Source organism: Bos mutus, chromosome 19, assembly GCF_027580195.1.
Source record: "Bos mutus isolate GX-2022 chromosome 19, NWIPB_WYAK_1.1, whole genome shotgun sequence".
NCBI classification, from domain to species: Eukaryota; Metazoa; Chordata; class Mammalia; order Artiodactyla; family Bovidae; genus Bos; species Bos mutus.
In genome coordinates, this window is record NC_091635.1 from 47246604 (window position 1) to 47271240 (window position 24637).

Here is a 24637-nt window from a genome sequence, read left to right on the forward strand (position 1 = left end):
TTTATTCATTTTACAGTTGGAATTTTGTGCTTTTTAACTTACTTTATCCATTTTGCAACCCCATCCCCACCCCTATTCCTTGTATTCATGAGCTTGGGAGCTTTTTTGGTTGGTTGGTTTTTGTCTTCATATTCCACATATAAGTGAGATCACATAATATTTGTTTTTCTTTGTCTTGTTTCACTTAACATTATGCCCTAAAAATCCACCCCTATTGTCAAAAATGGCAAAATTTCCTTCTCTTTCTATGATTGAATAATGTTTCATTGTGTGTGTTTAATGGCTATACAGAATATAGGAACATAAGTTTCTTCCATATCTTGGCTATTGTGAATAATGCTGCAATAAACATAGGGGTACATGCATCTTGCAGTTAGTACTTTTTATTTTCCTGTGAATAAACACCCAGAAGTGAACCTGTGGGATCATATGGTCATTCTACTTTTAATTTTTTTTTAAGAACTTCCACACTACTTTCCATAGTGGTTGCACAAATTTATATTCCCAGCAGTGCACAAGGGTTGCTTTTCCTTCAATCCTCACTAAGACTTGCTATTTCTTGTCTTTTTGATGATAGCCATTCTAACAAGTGGAGAAGGCAATGGCACCCCACTCCAGTGTTCTTGCCTGGAGAATCCCAGGGACGGGGGAGCCTGGTGGGCTGCCGTCTATGGGGTTGCACAGAGTCGGACATGACTGAAGCGACTTAGCAGCATTCTAACAAGTATGAGATGATATCTCATTGTGGTTTTGATTTTCATTTCCCTAATGATTAGTGACGTTAAAGCACTTTTTCATGTACTTTTTATTATTTGTATGTCTTCTTCAGAAAAATGTCTATTCAGATTCTGTGCCATTTTAAAATTAGATTGTTTTATTTTGTTGTTATTGAGTTGAATGAATTCTTTATATACTTTGGATGTTAACCCCTTATGAGACACATGATTTGCAAATATATTCTCCTATTTGGTATGTTGTCTTTTAATTTTATTGATGATTTGATTTGTTTTACACAAGGTTTTAAGTTTGATGTGATCTTGTTTATTTATTTTTGCTTTTGTTATCTGTGCCTTTGTTGTCAATTCAAAAAAACAAAATAACCAAGACAGATGCTAAGCAGCTTACCACCTATGTTTTCTTCTAGGAGTTTTATGATTTCAGATCTATCATTAAAGCTTTTAATCCATTTTGAGTTAATTTTGTACGTAAGATATGGATTAATGGAACAGGATAGAAATCCAAGAAATAAACCCAAGCACTTGTCAGTTAATCTATGATAAAGGAGGTAAGAATATACAATGGGGGAAAGATAATTTCTTCAATAAGTGGTGCTGGGAAAACTGGACAGCTCCATTTATTAATAAAAGAATGAAATCAGAACATTCTCTATCACCGTTTACAAAAGAATGTCAAAATGTATTAAAGACTTAAATACAAGACTGGAAACCATAAAACTCCTAGAAGGAAACACAGGCAGAATACTCTTTGACACAAGTTGTAGCAATATATATGTTTTTGGATCTATCTCCTAAAGCAAAGAAAATAAAAGCAAAAGTAAGTAAATGGAACGTAGTGAAACTTAAAAGCTTTTGCATAGTAAAGAAAACCATTGACAAAATGAAAAGACAATCTACTGAATAGGAGAAAATATTTCCAAATTATATGACTGATGTGGGGTTACAATCCAAAATATTAAGATAGCTCATACAACAACATCAAAAAGCAAGCAACATGATTTAAAAATGTGCAGAAGACCTGAATAGACATTTTTCAGAAAAAAAAAAAAACAAAACAGATGGCCAACAGGCACATGGAAAGAGGTTCAAACACTGTTAATCATCAGAGAAACACAATTTAAAACCACAATGAGATATCACCGTATACTGCCAGAGTGGCTACCATTAAAAAGAACACAAATAAAAAATGTTGGCAAGCATGTGAAAAACAGTAAGGAGCTTTCTCAAAAGACTAAAAAGAGAACTCCCACATCACTAAAAAGAGAAGCCACTCCTGGGTATATATCCAAAAAATGAAAAACTAATTTGAAAAGACATATGAATCCCAATGTTCATAGCAGCATTATTTACAACTGCCAAAATACAGAAGCAACCTAAGTGTCCATCAACAATGAATGGATAAAGAAGTTGTGCTATACATACACAATGGAATGCTGCTGCTGCTGCTGCTAAGTCGCTTCAGTCGTGTCCGACTCTGTGCGACCCCATAGATGGCAGCCCACCAGGCTCCGCCGTCCCTGGGATTCTCCAGGCAAGAACACTGGAGTGGGTTGCCATTTCCTTCTCCAATACATGAAAGTGAAAAGTGAAAGTGAAGTCACTCAGTTGTGTCCAACTCTTAGCGACCCCATGGACTGCAGCCCACCAGGCTTCTCCGTCCACGGGATTTTCCAGGCAAGAGTGCTGGAGTAGGGTGCCATTGCCTTCTCCGAGAAATGGAATACTACTCAGCCACAAAAAATGAAACCTGCCTTTTGCAACAACATGGATAAAATAAGTCAGACAGAAAGACAAATACTGTATGATATCACTTATATGTAGAATCTAAAATATAAAGCAAACTAATGAAAATTAGTAACAAAAAAGGAACAGACCCACAGATACAGTGGGGAGAAGGAAGTGGGGGAAGGGAAGAATAGAGTAGGGGATTAAGAGGCACAGACTACTATGTATAAAATAAATAGGTTCCAGGGATTATATTGTACAACACAAGGAATACAGCCAATATTTTACAAAAACTATAAACGAGGTATAACCTTTAAAAATTGTGAATCATATACTTACCAGCAGGGGAGATACCATGAGCATGAAGGTGGTTTTCCCAGGGCAAGGCTCATCCATTGCACTCCAGGTGTGCTGACCCCTGCCATTTCCCCAAACGTGGGGAACTCGGCTGCATAATTTGTAGTAGGGAGGAACTGCGTTCATGCTTCCTCCTGGTAGGTTTTGAAAAACAAACATCTGGGGATTTCCCAGTGGTTCAGCGTTTAAGAATCTGTGCTTCCACTGCAGGGGGCACAGGTTCAATCCTCGGTTCTGGAACTAAGACCCCATATGCCATGTGGTACAGCCGAAAAACAAAACAAAAAACAAAACACTGTGAATCACTGTGTTGTATAGTAAAACTTATATAATACTGTAAATCAACTATTTACATATATACATAAACATTTTAAAAAGGAAGTAATTATTGATAGGTTTGTATTTAGTACCATTTTGCCATTTCCTGCTGTTTTGTGGCTCGTCTGTTTCTTTTTTCTTCTCTCACTCACTTGCTTTGTGATTTGATGACTTTCTGTAGTAGTATGCTTAGATTCTTATCCCTTTATCTTTTGGAGTGGAAATGGCAATCCACTCCAGTATTCTTGCCTGGAGAATTCCATGGACAGGGGAGCCTGGCAGGCTACAGTCCATGGGGTTGCAAAGAGTTAGACATGACTGAGCGGCTATTATTTATACTTTCATATGTTTTCCTATTACAGATCTCCCTCGACTTGTGATGGTTTTATGTCTCAATAAACCCATCATAAGTTGAAAATATTTTAAGTCAAATCTGCATGTAATACAACTAACCTACTGAACATCATAGCTCAGTCTAGCCTACCTTAAATCAGCTCAGAACAGTTACACTGGCTTACAGTTAGGCAAACTCATTTAACACAAAGCTTATTTTTAAATTAAAATGTTGAATATATCATTTAATTTATTGATCACTGTACTGAAAGTGAAAAACAAAATGGTTGTATGGATATTTACCATCAAAGCAGACAGCTGAAAGCACAGCAGGCCTGAAGAATGTTTGAAACATTGAACTAAAATTAATCGCAGGATGATATTGATGCTACAGTGATAATTCTCTCTCGATAAGGCTTGAGGATAGCAGGAGGCACTGGGGCATCTACACCAGCTGATGGTTTAGTAGGCACAATATTCTTTAGGAAGACTTCAAGCTCTGATTGTACAGCTTGTTTTGCCTGCAACATTCTCTTGTGTGTAGAATAAGACAGTTCAAAAACCAGTTTTCAAACAATGCGAATATCATCCAGGCTTCCCTGTTATGACAACAATAAATGGGAAGTATATGCTTTTTTGAGCAGGCTCTGGGAGTTGGTGATGGACAGGGAAGCCTGGTGTGCCACAGTCCATGGGGTGGCAAAGAGTCGGACACGACTGAGCGACTGAACTGAATTGAACTGAACCTATATGCTTTCTCGTATTCCTGTGTGCTCTAGGGTTTTCCAAGTGGTAGATTAAGAAAGGCTTCAACTTGAACCTTACAACATCTCTGTCCCAAAGCAGCATTATATAGTCTTTGGAAGCCTTGAATCCATTGTCTTGGACTTTTGATGAATGTACGTATGCTCTGGCATATGTTTTCAGAATAAGTTGATTTCATCAACATTACATACGTGTTCTGGCAAATACTTCTCATCCACAATTATTCTACGCAGCTCTTCCTTAAACACTTCGGCACTTCCTTAAACACTTTGGTATCAGCAACCTGCTGCCTCACCACCAATGTTCACATTATGAAAATAACAACGCCACTTGAAACACCGGATATTAACTCACTATAAACATTCGCGTATGTGTAAGATCGTCAGCATACTCTTTAAGTGTATGGAAAAAACTTGCCTCAGTAGACTATGTGGTGTGCGCTTCTGTATCTGATCGTCCATTCTCGTGTCGAGAAATTTTCCCATATCATCGATTAGCCCAGGTAATTTCTTCGCGAAGACAGTGGATTTAACCAATGCTGACAATTTCACTGTATCACCGATTCACTTATCCTTTAAGATGGTCGAGATCATCAATTGCAAAAGTCCGAACTCACACGTAATGGCCATTACTGAATTGCCACTTTGATGCAGGGAAATCGAGTTTCATCTCAAGAGTAATTGCTTTCCTCTTCTTCACATCAGAAGCAGGAAGCAACACAATACACTATAGAGCGCTGGTTATTTACCCTCGTGACTACATGGCTGACTGGGAGTTGTGGCTCACTGCCAGTGCCCGGCATCATACAAAAATATTGTATCACATACGGCTAGCTCAGGAAAAAATCAAAATTCAAAATTCGAAGTATAGTTTCTACTGAATGCGAATTGCTCCCGTACCATCGTAAAGTCAAAAAATCCTAAGTCGAACCATTTTAAGACAGAGACATCTGTACTAATTAGCACCCTTTTATTTCAGCTTAAGTCCCTGTCACCAGGAGTCTAGCGGTGATGAACTTCTTTACATTTTGTTTGTCTGGAAGACTCTCCATATCATCTTCAATTCTGCATGTTAAAGCGACTATTCTGCTGAGTTCTTAAGGATGCCAGCTGAGCAATTAGAAAAGTCATAACTTCTCCAAGTGAACAGTATAAAAGTAGTCCAAGAAGATTCAGAGAATTTTGTGGGGAGGGGGAAAAATTTTGGATTCTTCGTTTCCTTATAAAGACTGTAAACATCATCAATTATAATCTTTTCTAAGTTATAAAGGTTTTTTGGGTACGTCTTGGAAATTTCCATTGTTGTTGTTAAAAGTATTGAAAGTTTCCATAACTTAAAAGTGGAAGAAAACTTATCCATGAACTATGCACAGAGTAATTAACAAATTAATTTTCCTAATAACTTTTAAAGGGGCTTCCCAGAGGGCTCAGTGGTAAAGAATCTGCCTGCCAAGCAGGAGATGCAGGTTTCATCCCTGGGTTGGGAAGATCCCCTGGAGAAGGAAATGGCAACCCACTCCAGTATTCTTGCCTGGGAAATCCCACAGACAGAGGAGCCTGGTGGGCTACAGTTCATGGGGTTGCAAAAGTATCAGGCACAATTTAGAGACTAAACAACAACAAAAAGTCTTGAGTAACACCTATGAAAACCATTTAGAAAGAAATAAATTGAAAATTAAATTAGACTTTCCAAGATCCTATCAAGTTGTTTTCCTTGTAAAGCTTTTTAGAGGTATATTTTCACATTATTTGAGAACAACATTGACGACATAATGAAAAACATCTTTGTAGCCTGGTCTACTTTTAATGATTCAGATGAGCCTTGCGCAAGATTTTCTTGGGCTCCAAAATCACTGCAGATGGTGACTGTAGCCATGAGATTAAAAGATGCTTGCTCCTTGGAAGAAAAGCTACGACAAACCAAGACAGCATATTAAAAAGCTTTGCCGACAAAGGTCCATCCAGTCAAAGCTATGGTTTTTCCAGTAGTCATGTATGGATGTGAGAATTGGACCATAAAGAAAGCTGAGCGCTGAAGAATTGATGCTTTTGAACTGTGGTGCTGGAGAAGACTCTTGAGAGTCCCTTGGACTGGAAGGAGATCCAACCAGTCCATCCTAAAGGAGATTAGTCCCGAATATTCATTGGAAGGACTGGTGCTGAAGCTAAATTCTTTGGCCGCCTGATGCAAAGAGCTGACTCATGAGAAAAGAACCTGTTGCTGGGAAAGATTGAAGGCAGGACGAGAAGGGGACGACAGAGGATGAGACGATTGAATGGCATCACCAACTCGATAGACATGAGTTTGAGCAAGCTCTGAGAGATGGTAAAGGACAGGGAAGCCAGCATGCTGCAGTCTGTGGGGTTGCAAAGAGTCGGACACAACTGAGCAACTGAACTGAACTGGACGATATTTAAACAACCTTTTGTCATTCCTCAGAAAGTAATCCATGCTGATTGCTCAAGAGGTGTTGAAAAATCTCAGAATCAAATTTATCACTTAAAGTTCCAAGTCTCTTCAAGACTATGAAAAGGGCCTTCTTTAAATCGTTCATTGTTTGACTGGTTATGAGGGTGTAGGACTTAGGGTAGATGGCAGATAAGCTTGAATCATGAAGAAGTCTCGCACTGCCTTCAGTTAATGTAGAAGATTCTTCACTGCAATAGATCTTTGTCATGACACACACTTTCCCAGTGTAGCCACCAATTTTTACCAGTTTCTTCTTTAAAGTTAAGGCAGTTTGTATAGAATAGCCTTTTAGTTCCTCATTCAGTTCCCTGAGGAAGGTGTATAAGACTGGTGGACGGTCCTGGGAAATTAGAAGTGCATCACAGATGACGCTCTGGTTCTCTTTCAAGTCCAGATCCAAAGACCAACTCTTAGAAAAGATCAATGTACCTTGATGAACAGAGCCCATCTCTTTACATATCAACTGTGCAAGTCCTTCATGTTGTGAGAACAGTCTCTTGTAGAGGATTTCTGGGATATATGTCACCTTTTCTGATGGCACTAGGTATGAAAATAATTATAATAAATTTTTAAATACTGGAAGCTTCCAATTCCAACCATGACAAAGTAGCTTGTACCAGACCAACCCCTCCCACCAAACACAACTATGAAAGTTGTATAAAATATAAAAACAGAAATTTAAAGAACTAGAGAGCAACCAACACAAGCAGGACTTAAAGGGTCACAATATTTGATGGAAACACAGGAAGTAGCACCACATTCATCCCAGCTTTTTGCCTGAGGATATTTTCCATATCATGTCATGGGTAAATACAGCCCAAGAATAAATCTCCAGTTTTATTAGGCTGAGGAAAAAGAGACTGGCATTTGGGGCTACCAGAGGAACTATAATTCGAAAGGGAAAATCTAAGATAAAACTGCAGAAAAGCAGCCAAACTCTACATTCACATTTCCTTCAACTCACTTGGCAGATACAGGGTGAGAAAACCCAGAAGAAATTGTTACTGGGAGGTTAAAAAGAGCTGAACCTGAGTTTTATCAACCTCATGGTGGTGGGGTGACTTAGACCGGAATTCGAGTCCCTGAAAAGCGGAAGGCCCGTGGTAAACACCTCAGACTTTGAGTTGAGACTCAAGAAGAGCCATGACCTAGTAATGGTAAGGGCAAAATTTAAAGATATTCTTTCTAGAAAAGCATAAAACAAATCTTAAAAAATCAAGGTTATCACTGGTACTCTATCTACCTGCAGAAAGAAATATAATCCCCTTTGGAGGAATGTAGCATCTTCCAAAGCCTCTGTAGTTTTTTTCTTTTATTTTAATTGGAGGATAATTGCTTTACAACGTCGTGTTGGTTTCCGCCATACAGCAACATGAGTCAGCCATAGTATACACATGTCCCCTCCCTCTTGAACCTCCCTGCACCTCCACCCCATCCCTCCCCTCTGGGTTGTCACAGAGCACTGGGCTGAGCTCCCGGGGTTATACAACAACTTCCTACTTGCTGTCTGTTGTACATACGGTAATATATATGTTTCAGTGCTGGTCTCTCAATTTGTCCCACCCTCTCTTTCCCCTACTGTGTCTAGGAAGATGCCACATACTACAGGCCAACTAAGCCCATGCGCCACAACTACTGAGCCCACGCACGCTGGAGCCCCTGCTGCAACTGAGCCTGTGCGCCACAACCACGGAAGCCCTTGTGCCCTAGCGCCTGCGCTCCACAGCCAGAGAAGCCACTGCAGTGAGAAGGCCCTGCGCTGCAACTAGAGAGCAGCCCCTGCTCACAGCAACTAGAGAAAGCCCATGTGTAGCAACGGAGACCCAGCACAGCCATAAATAAAAAATAAAAATGAAAGAAAAATAAAAGAGCAATCGGGTGATAAAAGCCATCTATCAGCTTTTCCCTAAGGAGAGGAAGAATCGGGACACACATCTAGTGCCTCAACTTTTCTGGCTACAACTTGAGGCACTGGCTTCCACCCTCCCTTAATCAGGGCACTGGTGGGACTTGGCTTACAAACACTAGGAACAAAGTGTTAGCGGCTTAAATGAGCACAACGCTTTGAGAGGCACCCAGAATGTCTGGCTGAACTACTTAGTGAATTCATCTCCTATTTGATGTCCGTCTGTGAAAACGGCTGCTTTATATAATGTGCAGAAACCAACACAGTCAAGAAAAGAGAAGAAATGGGATTATGCTCAAAATTAAAGAACAAAACTCATCTCCAGAAACCTTTTCCTAATGAAGTGGAGCCAAGTGATTTACCCAACAGGGAATTCAAAATAATGACCTTAATGATATTTTCTTAGGTCAGGAAAGCAATGTTATGAACAAATTATTTAAAATAAATTTTAACAAGGTGGTGTGAAATCAATATATAAAATCAGTTGCATTTCTACACACTAGCGACAAATAAGAAAAAAATGTAACTTTTAAAGTAAAACATTGAGAATTCCCTGGTGGTACAGTGGTTAGGACTCTGTACCTCCATTCATTCCTGAGGGCACAAATTCAGTTCTGGGTCAGAGAACTAAGATTCCGCAAGCCAAGCAGTGAAGCCAAACAAAAAGGTAACATCAATTACAACAACAAAACATTTTAAAAACCTATGTTCAATTGTACAAAGACCAATTGATATAAATAATGCCACTATGCCACTTCTGAAATCTATATATTCAGTGTAACTGCAATCAAAATCTTTAAAGGGCTTTTTGAGGCACTTAAAACAGTTCTAAAATTTGTTTCATAGATTAAATGATTCAAATTGCCAAAACACTCTCAAAGAAAAAGAGTAATAGTAAGGAGCCCTGCCCTGCTAAGTACTTAGAACAATATTACAATATTAAGACAGTATAGTGTGTATAAGGACAGACAAATTGACCAAATGAACATAATATGGATTCTAGAAACAAAGCTATACATATACCTAGTAATATTGCTGGAGATGGCATGGCAAATTGGTGGGTGAAAATGGGAACTGTTCAGTAACTGGAGCTGGGTAATGTGGTTACTGGGCTTCCCTGGGGGCTCAGTGGTAAAGAATCTGCCTACCAAGCCAGGAGAACACAGGTTTGATCCCTAGGTTGGGAAGATCCCCCTAGAGAAGGAAATGGCAACCCACTCCAGTATTCTTGCCTAGGAAATCCCATGGACAGAGCAGCCTGGTGGGCTATAGTCCAGGGAGGTCGCAAAGAGTTAGATACAACTTAGTGAATGAAAACCAACAAAGCGGTTATCCACATGGAATAAAATGAAATACCACCCTTACATCACTACTGAGATAGACTGAGGCTTTAAATGTTAAACATAAAGTGCAAAACCCTAAAACTTTTAGAAGAAAATGAAAGGAAATATGGTTCTAACTTACTGGTTAGAGAGGATCTCATACACAAAGCAGAAAGAGCAGTGAAACAGAAATTTTAAATATTGGTAACTTGGACTATTTTAAATTAAGTCACAATCAGCAAAAGTATCAAGCTGCTGATAACCATCATATGCCTCAAGGAGTCAGGCATGACTGAAGTGACTTAGCAGCAGCAGCAGCCTCAAGAAAAGAGAAAACGAAAGCTACGAACTTGGAGAAGATTTCTGTAACCTGTAATACCTATGATCAGAAGACGATCTGGATTCTAGAATCTCCTACATATCAACAGGAAAAAGACAAAAACCTAATAGCAAAATGGGCAACCGACAGAATAGGCATTTCATAGGCAATAAAATACAGACAGACAGTAGGTACACGAAGAGATGCTCAACCAAATTAACAACCAGGGAAATGCAGATGTAAGCAGATACTATTTTACACCTATTTGAGTGGGAAAAAGGAGGACGAAAAGAAAGATGAAGAGAAGCTGACAACTGGAGAAGACGTGCCATTTCTAACATGCTGGTGGGAGTAAAGTGACTCATCTACTCTGGGGAACAATCTGGTATTATCCTATTGCTTGGATACTCATATACTTCCTGACCTAGCAATTCTACTCCTGGGTGTGCACCCTAGAAAAACTTTCACAAATATGCGACAGAAGACTGAACAAAAATATTCAAGGTAACATTGTGTATACAGCAGAAAACAACAAACATGTTGCCCATAAGTAATAACAACAAAAACAGGTAAATCAGAGATTCTGAGTATTGTTGGTCTTTCTTCAATAATGGAATATAGCTGTGTATGAAGCTGGGTCTCAATATAGACTTCCTCCTGACATGATGGATTTCCTTTTTGTTTAAACTAAGTTGACTTGGGTTTCTCTTACTTCCAATGAAAGGAGCTCCTATTACACCAAGAAAAAGTCTAAAATATTACATTTTGATATAGTCCATGCTAAAAACACCAAAAGCATTCCCTGAATGCCAGAATATGCTTTAATGATAAGTTTCAAGACAGAGCTTATTTGAAGAGGAGATTTGAAAAGACATACAAGTCCAAAGAAACCCTAATTAAATTACCTCTAAAGTGATATCTCTGCTGCTGACTTTCTAAATTCTTACCTTTATCAACAGACCAATCATGGGGAATTGGTGATAACATACTTCGTTGAAAGTTCATCTCTTCAAACAACCTGGGAAAATCTTAAAAAACAAAACCACTTTCTTAATTTGTCACAACTAAATGCTTACTATATCAACTAAATGCTTTGTATATCTAAAGTCTGCTTAGAAATGACCCCATTTTCCCAATAGAAATGTTGTCAAATATTGTGGATAGGAGATCCAACCAGTCCATCCTAAAGGAGATCAGTCCTGGGTGTTCATTGGAGGGACTGATGTTGAAGCTCAAACTCCAATACTTTGGCCACCTGATGTGAAGAGCTGACTCATTGGAAAAGACCATGATGCTGGGAAAGTTTGAAGGCAGGAGGAGAAGGGGACGACAGAGGATGAGATGGTTGGATGGCATCATCGATTCGATGGACATGGGTTTGGGTGGACTCCGGGTGTTGGTGATGGACAGGGAGGCCTGGTATGCTGTGGTTCATGGGGTCTCAAAGAGTCGGACACGACTGAGCAACTGAATTGAACTGAACTGATTGTGGATAGATTCCCAGGTCAGACATAAGTTATAGATTTATTCCTTGAGGCTACTGAAACATACTATGTTGAATATGAATAGGAAAGTGCATGAATAGTAATCGAATACATTACCATATAACTGGGCTCATTTTAAAAGCAATTAAAATTAGAAGACATGAGGGCTAGTGAAGGAGAGTCTAATTTGGGGCAGATTCTAAGAATGAGCCTTGCAATTTCAGAGATTTTTAAGTTGCTAGTGTAGGTCCAATTTCACTGGCGGCTTTTCTTTTCCAAAAATCAGATAAAATACCAACATTAGCCTTTTCTTATCAGTCCAATTTAGGGTTATATGTTAGTCCACAAATGGAGGAAACAGGAGAGGAAGAGGGAAGAGGTTTTAAGGGAAAGTGTAAAGAAAGGCGAAAGAGCAAGTACATTAAAGAGGCAAGCGTTCCTGAGAGAAAGAAATGGTCAGTTACTGAAACTGAGCTCCAAAGGAAAAGGGAGAAGGAATTCACAGGCTTTCCTTGAAAGTGAGTAGATGTGATGGGGAAGAAAAATTACACCAGGTAGTGCTATGGAGAGAAGATAATGTACTTTTGTGTATGGAATAACTACCTTCTAAACAGGTAGAGATAGCTAACTATTGCATGTATCTACCAAAGATTAGTAAATTAGGTGTTGAAATCTGAGGACTATTGATCTTGCCCCCAATCTCAGAGAACAAAAATCCTTCGTGCTGCAGCCAAATGCACCATTATTTCTACCCCCCCTTCCTCACCTGGTTCAGGATCCATCATTAACTGCACCCACTCCTCCACGGACAGCTGCTTCACTTGATTGTCTTTCACATGCCAGGAATCCGGCTTTTTGGCAAACACTGCACAACAGAATGGCTCTATTTTGAGCATAAAGACATATCCACAAAGACTTTCTTCATCGTATACCTCAAGGAATTTGCATAAATAATTGATCTTCTTCTTCTCCATACAGAAGTGATAGACAGGCAACTCGCTGATGCATTTTTCTATTTCTCTTTCTATCTTGTCAAGGTCACTCTTCTCTGCTTTAAAGCCAATTACTTCTTGTTTTTTCTCACTTAAACCAATAAACAAATATCCCCCACGAGTATTTGCAAACGCTGAAACATATTGAGGGAGAATCTCTTTAATGCGTTGCAACAGCTTTTGTGTTGAGAAGTCTTTAATTTCCACATATGTGGATTCAGTGAAGGTGAGTTTTTCTCTATACCTGAGTTGCGTCCTATTAAAAAAATCAGAAGCCAAGGCTTTTGTGCTACTTTCTTCTGTTTCTTCTCGGCACCTCTTTGAAGATGATTTTGACGTTAAAGAAAATCTCTCTCTAGTTTCTACCCTGTCTTTGAGGAATTCCAGTGCCACGGTAGCATTCATGACATTTACAGAGGTTATATCTCTTTTGTACAAATTGGAACTCAAGGTGGCAATCTTCATCCCAGGGATTTTGGAGCTCCACGATTTGACAAAAATCAGAAAATATTTACCTTGTTTCATAAAGTCAAAGTATTTATGAACAATTGGAACCATATCGGCTAAAGAATGTTCCAAATCTAATCCTATTCCATCTTTTTCATAACTATAATCTTCATTCTCAATTTCAATCTTGCTTATTCCCCCTCCAGAATTCAGCAAAGTAATCACACATTTTGAGAGGCTTTCATTCTGCTTTTTTCTCAGTTGAGAATCTTTCATTTTTTTTCTATTCTTCTCCCCCAAAGTGACTTTTCCCACATCTAGAACCAGCTCCGGGTAGTTAGTGTCCAAAACAATACAGATGGTCATTTTCTCAGGAGCCATTCAATTTCCAAGCAGAAATTCTTTTCTGTAAAACAGACAGCCATTTAAAATAGGACCTGAACAGAAGAGATAGCAGATTCTGTATTGTGAGGCAAACCCAGCAAAATTCTTTCTTTTGCTTTATCCTATCTTTGGAGGGAATGATGCTAAAGCTGAAACTCCAGTACTTTGGCCACCTCATGTGAAGAGTTGACTCATTGGAAAAGACTCTAATGCTGGGAGGGATTGGGGGTAGGAGGAGAAGGGGATGACAGAGGATGAGATGGCTGGATGGCATCACTGTCTTGATGGACTTGAGTCTGAGTGAACTCCGGGAGTTGGTGATGGACAGGGAGGCCTGGCGTGCTGCGATTCATGGGGTCGCAAAGAGTCGGACACGACTGAGCGACTGATCTGATCTGATATCCCACTGAATAGCATGGTAAGGATACAAAGTATGTTCTTTTTTTAACATATTTTGAACTAAGGTGATAATTTCTACTCCTCTAAAATTTTTCAATATTATACCATAGTTTTATATGACCCTCTTCTAATTGTTTGAATCTCATTTTTATCTGCTTATATTATATCCTTTCTTTTTTAAATATAAATTTATTTATTTTAATTGGAGGCTAATTACTTTACAATATTGTATTGGTTTTGCCATACATCAACATGAATCTGCCACGGGTGTATACATGTTCGCCATCCTGAATCCCCTTCTACCTCCCTCCCCATACCATTATATCCTTTCTAATTCCATATATATATATATATATATATATATAATAACTATTTCTCTCTTCTTTTCTTAAATAAGGCTCTGAGGAGAGCCTATCTATATTTCTGATCTCAGTGAACCAAGTTTTAGCTTTATATATTACATATATTTTAATTTTTAAAATGATTTCAACTTTATCTTAATTATCTTATTGAGGAATCCTTTGGGGACATTATAATTGGGAGTATAAAGACATCTAGCAATATACCACTGTTTTCTTTTTTTTAGTCCTGAAGAAACATTGCTTTACAATGTTGCCTCGGTGCAATATGCCATTTTAGTAATTTTTCCTTCCTGCAAGGATGAATCAGATTCACAAATTTTGGCCATTGATCTTAAGCAAGGTGGGTCAAGATTTTCTATTTTCTATCCATTTTCTATCAGATATCACATAGCCACATATTTTCAATGAGGTAAAATTCTCATATACAAAAACGTCTGCTTTAGTATAACTATATACATAATCCATTAGCTCTGTTCCTTTAAGGCCTATTGGGATTACAGCTTTGCTATATGGCCTAGGGAGAAGACAATGGCACCCCATTCCAGTACTTTTGCCTGGAAAGTCCCATGGATGGAGGAGCCTGGTGGGCTATAAAGTCCATGGGGACGCTAGAGTCGGACGCGACTGGGTGACTTCACTTTGACTTTTCACTTTTCATGGAAATGGCAACCCACTCCAGTGTTCTTGCCTGGAGAATCCCAGGGACGGGGAAGCCTGGTGGGCTGCCGTCTATGGGATCGCATGGAGTCGGACATGACTGAAGTGACTTAGCAGCAGCATATGGCCTAGAGACAACTGAGTGTAAAGTTTATCACAGGTAGGAGTCACTACACCGGGAAAGAATATAAAAGGTCCAAATACTCCTATCCATTGCTGGACCAGAATCCTGAGGAGGCTCAGCTGTAGGTTGTAGAGACCACCTCAGTCTCCATAAGCTTTTGATCATATGTAAATAACTATATGGATTGAACATTTGTGTGCCTCCAAAATTCATATGCTGAAACCCTGCCCTACCATGCTGAAGATATTAGAAAGTGGGGCCTTTGGGGGGTAATTAGGATCAGATGAGGTCATAAGGTTCGAGCACTCATGAATAAAATTAATGCCTTTATAAGAATCTCAAGACAGCTTGCTTCTCTTCTCTGCTCTTTACCATGTCATGAAAAGTCAGTAGTCTGCAACCAGAAGAGGACCCTCTTTTCAACCAGACTAGAACCTGACCACACTGGCACCTTGATCCTGGACTTCCCAGCCTCCAGAACTGTGAGAAATAAATTTCTGTTGCTTATAAGCCACCCAGTCTAGGATAGTTCTGTTATAGCAGCCAGAACTGAGACATCGAAAATAACTCTGGGTCTGCTTTGGACATTAAAACTGTGGACATGGAAAATAACTCTCTGTGCTGTGTGCTGAGTCGCTCAGTTGTGTCCAACTCTTTGCGACCCCATGGACCCCAACCTCTGTCCATGGGGATTCTCCAGGCAAGAATACTGGAATGGGTTGCCATGCCTTCCTCCAGGGAGGATCTTCCCAACCCAGGGATGGCATCCAGGTCTCTCGCATTGCAGGCAGATTCTTTACTGTTTGACTCACCAGGGAACCCATCAGGAAGTTTAGTGTGGTTGTTTTCAACCTACAGGAAATCAGGTGGGGGCTCCTACTCAGAACACCAAGAGGAAAGGTCTGGGGCTGGTTCCTGCCGTGGACTCTGAACCTCCGGGGTGCAGAGCACTCTTCATGCTCTGGAATGTCTTCCATGAAATTTTCTGAGCCCTCCCAGTGCCTGGGACCAGCCAGGGCCAGCAGTATCATCCTGGAAGGTTGCCCAAGCCTGGACAACACTGTAAGGTTTCAGGTCCAACTTTCCTCCCTTTGCAGTTCTCAACGGCGTCTACCTAAGGAGCCCCGGGACTCACACTGACATGTCCTGGGACCTCATGACTGGATCCTGGTTCCAGAGAATATCCTGGAACTATAAACTGAATGTTTGTGTGCCCCTAAAATTCACATGTTGAAACCTAATCCCCAGTGTGATGAGGTTTGGGGTGTGATGTGGTTAGGTCATAAGGGTGGTGCCTATGTTTTCCTCATTTCCTATTTTAACGCCTTCCTTTGTGTTTATTTTTTCCCCATAGTTTACCTTAGGGTTCACTCTTGGTGTTGAATTTCCTATGGGTTTGGACAAATGTACAATAATATGTATCCATCATTATACTATCATACAGAACGCTCTCACTGCCCCCAGAATCCTGTGTGCTCCGCCTGCTCTCGTCCCGGAACCCTCAATCCCTGACAACTACCGATCGTTTCACTGTCTTAGTTTTGCCATTCCCGTAATGTTGCATAATTGGAGTCATACAGTTGCAGTCTTTTCAATTGACTTCATTCACTTGATAATATGCATTTAAGGTTCTTCTGTGTCTTTTCATGGCTTGATAACTCACTTATTTTTTTTAAAAACCTTTTAATTTGGTATTGGGGTACAGCCAATTAACAATGTTGTGATAGCTTCAGGTGAACAGCAAAGGGACTCAGCCATACACATACATGTATCTGTTCTCCCCTAAATTCCCCTCCCACCCAGGCTTACTTATTTTTAACACTGAATAATATTCCATTGCCTGAATACACCACAGTTTATTTATCCATTCACCTACTGAAGGATGCTTTCCAGGTGGTGCTAGCGGTAAAGAACCTGTCTGCCAAAGCAGGAGACATGAAGAGACATGGGTTCGATCCCTTGGTCGGGAACATCTACTGGAGAAGGGAGTGGCAACCCACTCCAGTATTCTTGCCTGGAGAATCCCATGGACAGAGGAGCATAGTGGGTTATAGTCCATGGGGTCACAAAGAGTCAGACACGACTGAAGCGACTGAGCACTGAAGGGTATCTTAATTGCTTCCCAGTTTGGGCAGTTATGAATAGGTTTGCTAAATCATCTATGTGCAGGTTTTTGTGGAGACATAAAACTTAATTTCCTTTGGAAAAATACCAAGGATCAAAATTGCTGGATTATACAGTAAGAGTATGTTTAGTTTTGTAAGAAATTGCCAAGCTGTCTTCCAAAGTAGCTGTGCCATTTTACATTCCCATCAGCAATGAATATGAGTTCCTGTTATTTCACATCCTTGCCAACATTTGGTGTTCTCTGTGTTGCGGATTTTAGCCATTCTAACAGATAAGTGGTAGAATCTTGTTTTAATTTGCATTTCCCTGATGACATATGGTGTGGATCATCTTTTCATATGCCTATCTGCCATCTGTATATCTTCTTTGCTGAATGCTTGTTAAGATTTTTTAGCTCATTTTTAAAAATAGTTATTTTCTTATTGTTGAGTTTTAAGAGTTCTTTGCATATTTTGGATAACAATACAATAACTATGTCTCTTGGAAGTATTTTTTCTTAGTCTGTGCCTTGTCTTATTCTCTTGACATTTTCTTTTCAGAGCAGAAATTTTTTAATGTTAATGAAGTCCAATTTATCAATTCTTTACTTCATGGACCATGCCCTTGGTGTTGTATCTAAAAAGTCATTGTCAGCCAAGGTCACTGAGGTTTTCTCCTAGATTATTTTCTAGGCGTTTTATCATTTTGAATTCTACATTTGTTAATACATCCCATGATCCACTTTGAGTTAATGTTTGTGAAGTGTATAAGGTTACCGTGTCTACATGCCTTTTTTTTTAAATTTCCCATGTGGATGTTCAGTAGTTCTACCATTTGTTGAAAAGACTATGTTTACTCCATTGTATTGCCTTTGCTCTTCTGTCAAAGATCAGCTGGCCATATTGATGCACGTCTATTTCTGAGTTCTCTATTCTGTTTCACTGATCTCTTTCTATTCTTGCGTCAGTACCATGCTGCCTGAACCAGTGTAGTTTTATTGAAGTTAAAGTACTTTCTTGAAGTTGGGGAGTATCAGTCCTCCGACTTTGTTCTTCTCCTTTAATATTGTGTTGACTATTTGAGGTTCTGTTTTTCTCTCCATATAAACTATAGAATCAGTTTTTTGGTATCCACAAAGTAACTTGCTGGGATTTTGATTGGGGTTGCATTGAATCTTATAGATCAAGTTGGGAAGAACCGAGATTGTGACAATATGAAACCTATTCACAGATATGGAATCTCTATTTAGCTCTACTTTGATTTCTTGCATCACTGTTGTGTGGTTTCCCTTACGTATCTTTTACATATTTTTAACGATTTATACCTAAGTATTTCATTTTGGGTGGTGCTAATGTAGGTGGTATTGTGTTTTTAATTTCAAATTCCACTGTTCATTGCAAATATATAAGAAAATGACTGATGTTTGTATATTAACCTTGTATCCTGAAAACTTGCTATAACTGTTTATAGTTTCAGTAGTTTTTATTATTTATTCTTTCAATTTTATACATAAATGATTGTCATCTGTGAACAGGTACAATTTTATTTCTTCTTCCCAATCTGTATACTTTTATTCTTTCTTTTTTTATTATTTTAGTAAGGACATCCAATATAATGTTGAAAAAAAGTAGTGAGAGGGGATATCTTTACCTCAACTTAATTTTGGTGGGAAAACTTCAAATTTCTCACCATTAAGTAGGGTGTTAGCTGTAGGTTTTTTTGTAGGTCTTCTTTATCAATTTGAGGAAATTCCCCTCTATTCCTAGCTTGCAGAGAGTTTTTTAATCATAAATGGGTGTTGGGACTTTTTTTTAACTATGTGTCTCAAACCCAGAGGATTTGATGAAGAGTTTATTTTTTAATACTGTTATTTATTTTTGGCTGTGCTGGGTCTTCATTGCTGTGTGGGCATTTCTCTAGTTGCGGCGAGCGGGGGCTACTCTTTAGTTGCAGGGTGCATGTTTCTCATTGCAATGGCTTCTCTCGTTGCAGAGCACGGGTCCTAGGGCACTCAGGCTTCAGTACTTGCAGCTCCCAGCCTCTAGAGCACAGGCGCGACAGTCGTGGTGCATGGGCTTAGCTGCTCTGCAGCATGTGGGATCTTCCCAGATCAGGGATCGAACCTGTGTCTCTTGCATTGGCAGGCAAATTCTTCACCACTGGGAGCCACCAGGGAAACCTTATAAATAACATTTTAAAATGATGACAATCTGTCTTAAATTCATTCCAATTTAACTTCAGTCAAATAGAAAAACTCTACCTCTTTATAACTCCTCCCTCCCTCACTTTATGTTACTGATGTCACAAACTGTATCTTTATATACTATGTACTGATAACTTAGATTTATATTACTTATGCATTTTTCTTTTAAATTCTGTAGAAAATAAAAAGTTACAAACCAAAATTATAATAATACTTTTGTAGTATTTGTCTACATATTTTCTTTTACCAATAACTGTTATTAGAATTACTGTCTAACATCCTTGCACTTTAACTTGAAGAATTCCCTTCAGCATTCCCTTTATGGCCAGTGTAGTGGAAACAAATTCCTCTAGCTTTTGTTTGGGACTATCTTAATTTCTCCTTTATTTTTAAAAGACAGTTTTTCCAGAGATAGAATTTTCAGTTGACGGTGTTTTTTTTTTTTTAACATTTTAAATATATATCATCCCACTGCCTTCTAGCCTCCGAGGTTTTCTGCTGAGAAACTAGCTATTAATCTTACTGTAGATCCCTTGTGATATGACAAGTTGCTTCTCTCTTGCTACTTTCAAGATTCACTTTGCCTTTGATAGCTTGATCATAAGATGTCTTGGTGTGAATCTCTTTGGGTTTATCCTACTTGGGAGTTTATTGTGTGAGTTTCTTCTGTAGATTCACATATTTCACCAAATTTAGGAAGTTTTCAGTCATTATTTATTCAAATAATCTCTCTTCTCCTTCTGGATTCCCATAATGTGTATTGCTCTGTGTCATAATATCCCACAAATCCCCAAAGCTTTGTTTGCTTCTTTTCATTCTTTTCTTTCTGCTCTTCGACCTGGATAATCTCAATTGTCCTGTCTTAAAATTCATTGATTTTTTTTTATGCCTTCTCAAGTCTACTGTTGAATTCCTCTACTTTTTAAATTCAGTTATTGTATTTTTCAGCTCCAGATTTGTCTTCTTTTTTTTATTTTAAAATTTTTTGCTTAAAATTTTTTTTTAATTTTTATTTTATTTTTTAACTTTACAATATTGTATTGGTTTTGCCATATATCAAAATGAATCCACCACAGGTATACATGTGTTCCCCATCCCGAACCCTCCTCCCTCCTCCCTCCCCATACCATCTCTCTGGGTCGTCCCAGTGTACCAGCCCCAAGCATCCAGTATCGTGCATCGAACCTGGACTGGCGACTCATTTCATATATTATATTATACATGTTTCAATGCCATTCTCCCAAATCATCCCACCCTCTCCCTCTCCCACAGAGTCCAAAAGACTGATCTATACATCAGTGTCTCTTTTGCTGTCTCGTACACAGGGTTATTGTTACCATCTTTCTAAATTCCATATATATGTGCTAGTATACTGTATTGGTGTTTTTCTTTCTGGCTTACTTCACTCTGTATAATAGGCTCCAGTTTCATCCACCTCATTAGAACTGATTCAGATGTATTCTTTTTAACGGCTGAGTAATACTCCATTGTGTATATGTACCACAGCTTTCTTATCCATTCATCTACTTTGACAAAGGAGGCAAGAATATACAATGGATTAAAGACAATCTCTTTAACAAGTGGTGCTGGGAAAACTGGTCAACCACTTGTAAAAGAATGAAACTAGAGCACTTTCTAACACCATATACAAAAATAAACTCAAAATGGATTAAAGATCTAAACGTAAGGCTAGAAACTATAAAACTCCTAGAGGAGAACATAGGCAAAACACTCTCCGACATACATCACAGCAGGATCCTCTATGATCCACCTCCCAGAATATTGGAAATAAAAGCAAAAATAAACAAATGGGACCTAATTAAACTTAAAAGCTTCTGTACAACAAAGGAAATTATAAGCAAGGTGAAAAGACAGCCTTCAGAATGGGAGAAAATAATAGCAAATGAAGCAACTGACAAACAACTAATCTCAAAAATTGTCTTCTTTTTATAATTTCTATTATTTTTGTTGATATTCCTACTTTGTAAATATGCTGTTTGCCTGATTTATTTAGTTCTTTGTCCATTTTTTCCTTTAGCTCTTTGAGCATACTTAATCTAGTTGTTTTAAAGCCTTCATCTAGTATATCTAATATCTGAGTTTCCTCAGGGAAAAGTTCTGCCAATCTACCTTCTTATTTTGCATGGGCCATGTTTTCCTGTTTCTCTGTATGCCTTACAAGTTTTTGTTGAAAATCAGATATCTGAAAAAACAGCCCCCTCTCCCAGTCTTTGCAGACTGCCTCTGTGCCAGGGCAGTCTTTCACTGATTAGCTGAGCATGGTCTGAGCATAGTGAGTCTGTCTCCCATGAGAGGTTAAGAAATTCTCAGGTCTTTTACTGATCACAAGTCCTACCTGAGCTTTATTCAATTTCTCCATATACATAGTTGCTTTGCAATACCTTCATTTCCCCAAAATCTCACCCCAGCTCCTTCTCCAGGCTTTAGATGGTTATTGTATGTCTTCAACTGTAATTTTTCGTCCTAGACATCTGTATGTTTATAATCTCCTTGAAGATTTCACAAAGAGTGGCTGCCACTTTTTCCCACCTGGGGTCTGAATGAGGCGATATGGACACCATCCCTCAGGCAGTCTTTAAGACGGGTTATAATATCACAAGTAAGGCCTGTTCTGGCACCACCATGTCAAGGAGGGAAGTGGGAACTGAGTTCCTACCTCATCCATACCAAGATCTTGCCAAGCCAGGGAGAGTTTGAGCCAAGGGCAAGCAAAAATGTCATGCAATTTCCTACAGTTTTGAATGTTGTGTTTTCTTGATATATCCACTTGACTACCTTTGACCACTTACTATTGTTCAGTTCAGTTCAGTTCAGTTCAGTCACTCAGTCATGTCTGACTCTTTGCGACCCTATGAACCGCAGCACACCAGGCCTCCCTGTCCATCACCAACTCCCAGAGTCCAACCAAACCCATGTCCATTGAGTTGGTGATGCCATCCAACCATCTCATCCTCTGTCATCCCCTTCTCTTCCTGCCTTCAATCTTTCCCAGCATCAGGGTCTTTTCCAATGAGTCAGTTCTTCATATCAGGTAGCCAAGGTACTGGAGTTTCAGCTTCAGCATCAGTCCTTCCAATGAACACCCAGGACTGATCTCCTTTAGGATGGACTGGTTGGATCTCCCTGCACTCCAAGGGACTCTCAAGAGTCTTCTCCAACACCACAGTTCAAAAGCATCAATTCTTCTGCACTCAGCTTTCTTTATAGTCCAACTCTCACATCCATACATGACCACTGGGAAAACCATAGCCTTGACTAGATGGACCTTTGTTGGCAAAGTAATGTCTCTGCTTTTTAATATGCTGTCTAGGCTGGTCATAACTTTCCTTCCAAGGAGTAAGCATCTTTTAATTTCATGGCTGCAATCACCATCTGCAGTGATTTTGGAGCCCAGACTATTGAGTCATCTGGTTTCTTGGTTTTTTTATTTTTTCCTATGTTTTCATGGGGAGTCAAAGCTTCCTTATCCACCTTTTTGCTGACATCATTCCTGTAATCATTTCTTTTAAAAAAAATTACTTATTCTGTTTATTTGGCCATGCCAGATCTTAGTTGCAGCATGTGGCATCTTCCTTGTGGCATGTGGGATCTTTCAATTGTGGCATGCAAACTCTTAGTTGCAGCATGTGAGATTTTAGTTCCCTGACCAAGGATCAAACCTAGGCCCCCTGCATTGGGAACACCGAGTCTCAGTTACTGGACAATCAGGGAAGTCTTTCCTCCTGCTATCATTTCTTAATACTGAATCTGACTTGAAATATTTTGTTTAAGATTTGTATTTATGATCATGAATGAGATTGTCCAAAAATTGTCCTTTCTCATATTATTGTTGACAGATGTTGGTGTCAAGGTTATAGTTCAGTTCAGTTGCTCAGTCATGTCTGACTCTTTGTGACCCCATGGACTGCAGCACGCTAGGGTTTCCTGTCCATCACCAACTCCTGGAGCTTGCTCAAACTCATGACCATTGAGTCAGTGATGCCATCCAATGATCTCACCCTCTGTTCCCTTCTCCTCCTGCCGTCTATCTTTCCCAGAATCAGGGTCTTTTCCAATGAGGCAGTTCTTCGCATCAGGTAGCCAAAGTATTGGAATTTTAACTTCAGCATCCATCCTTCCAATGAATATTCAGGATTGATTTCCTTTAGGATTGTCTGGTTTGATCTCCTTGCAGTCCAAGGGACTCTCAAGAGGTGTCTCCAACACCACAGTTCGTAAACATCAGTTCTTCAGTGCTCAGCTTTGTTTATGGTCCAACTGTAATATCCATTCATGACTACTGGAAAAAATCATAGTTTTGACTATATGGACCATTGTCAATAAAATAATGTCTCTGCTTTTTAATATGCTGTCTGGGTTTGTTATAGCTTTTCTTCCAACAAGCAAGCATCTTTTAATTTTATGGCTGCAGTCACCATTTGCAGTGATTTTGGAGCCCAAGAAAATAAAGTCTGTCACTGTTTGCATTGTTTCCCCATCTATTTGCCATGAAGTGATCGGACTGGATGCCAAGATATTGGTTTTTTGAATGTTGAGTTTTAAGCCAGCTTTTTCACTCTCCTCTTTCACTTTCTTCAAGAGGCTCTTTAATTCTTCTCTTTCTGCCATAAGGGTGGTGTCATTTGCGTACCTGAGGTTGTTGATATTTCTCCCAGCAATCTTGATTCCAGCTTGTGCTTCATCCAGCCCAGCGTTTCTCATGATGTACTCTGCATGTAAGTTAAATAAGCAGGGTGACAATATACAGCCTTGACATACTCCTTTCCCAATTTGGAATCAGTTCATTGTTTCATGTCTGGTTCCAACTGTTGCTTCTTGACGTGCATACAGATTTCTCAGGAGGCAGGTGTGGTGGTCTGATATTCCCAACTCTTGAAGAATTTTCCACAATTTGTTGTGATCCACACGGTCAAAGGTTTTGGCATAGTCAATAAAGCAGAAGTGGATGTTTTTCTGGAACTCTCTTGCTTTATCTATGATCCAACAGATGTTGGCAATTTCTCTGGTTCCTCTGCCTTTTCTAAATCCAGCTTGAACATCTGGAAGTCCTTGGTTCACATACTTTTGAAGCCTCACTGGGAGAATTTTGAGCATTACGTTGCTAGTGTGTGAGATGAGTGCAATTTTGTGGTAGTTTGAACATTCTTTGGCATTGCCTTTCTTAGGGATTGGAATGAAAATTGATCTTTTCCAGTCCTGTGGCCACA

The 24637-nt window shown here is 39.2% G+C and overlaps 1 protein-coding gene and 1 non-coding gene across 15 annotated transcripts in view; one reads left to right on the forward strand and one right to left on the reverse strand.

Moving 5' to 3' along the window:
• The window catches only part of SLFN12 (schlafen family member 12), a 44720-nt gene that overhangs the window by 4961 nt on the left and 15122 nt on the right, over nucleotides 1-24637 (reverse strand). For 12 of the 14 annotated variants that reach the window (XM_070390479.1, XM_070390474.1, XM_070390478.1 and 9 more), the window contains exons 2-5: nucleotides 12502-13580; nucleotides 11199-11279; nucleotides 3774-7244; nucleotides 2802-3059 (exon numbers count right to left, since the gene is read on the reverse strand). In XM_070390479.1, coding sequence (XP_070246580.1) covers nucleotides 6664-7244; nucleotides 11199-11279; nucleotides 12502-13555 — 1716 coding nt within the window. In that variant the 5' untranslated portion in view covers nucleotides 13556-13580 and the 3' untranslated portion in view covers nucleotides 2802-3059; nucleotides 3774-6663. The remainder of the gene's footprint in view (nucleotides 1-2801; nucleotides 3060-3773; nucleotides 7245-11198; nucleotides 11280-12501; nucleotides 13581-24637) is intronic. The other 2 variants (XM_070390467.1, XM_005899703.2) reach the window with 2 other exon arrangements.
• Nucleotides 2794-2955, forward strand: LOC138984036 (U1 spliceosomal RNA). The gene has a single exon (XR_011461396.1). It is a non-coding gene; the product is annotated as a U1 spliceosomal RNA (small nuclear RNA).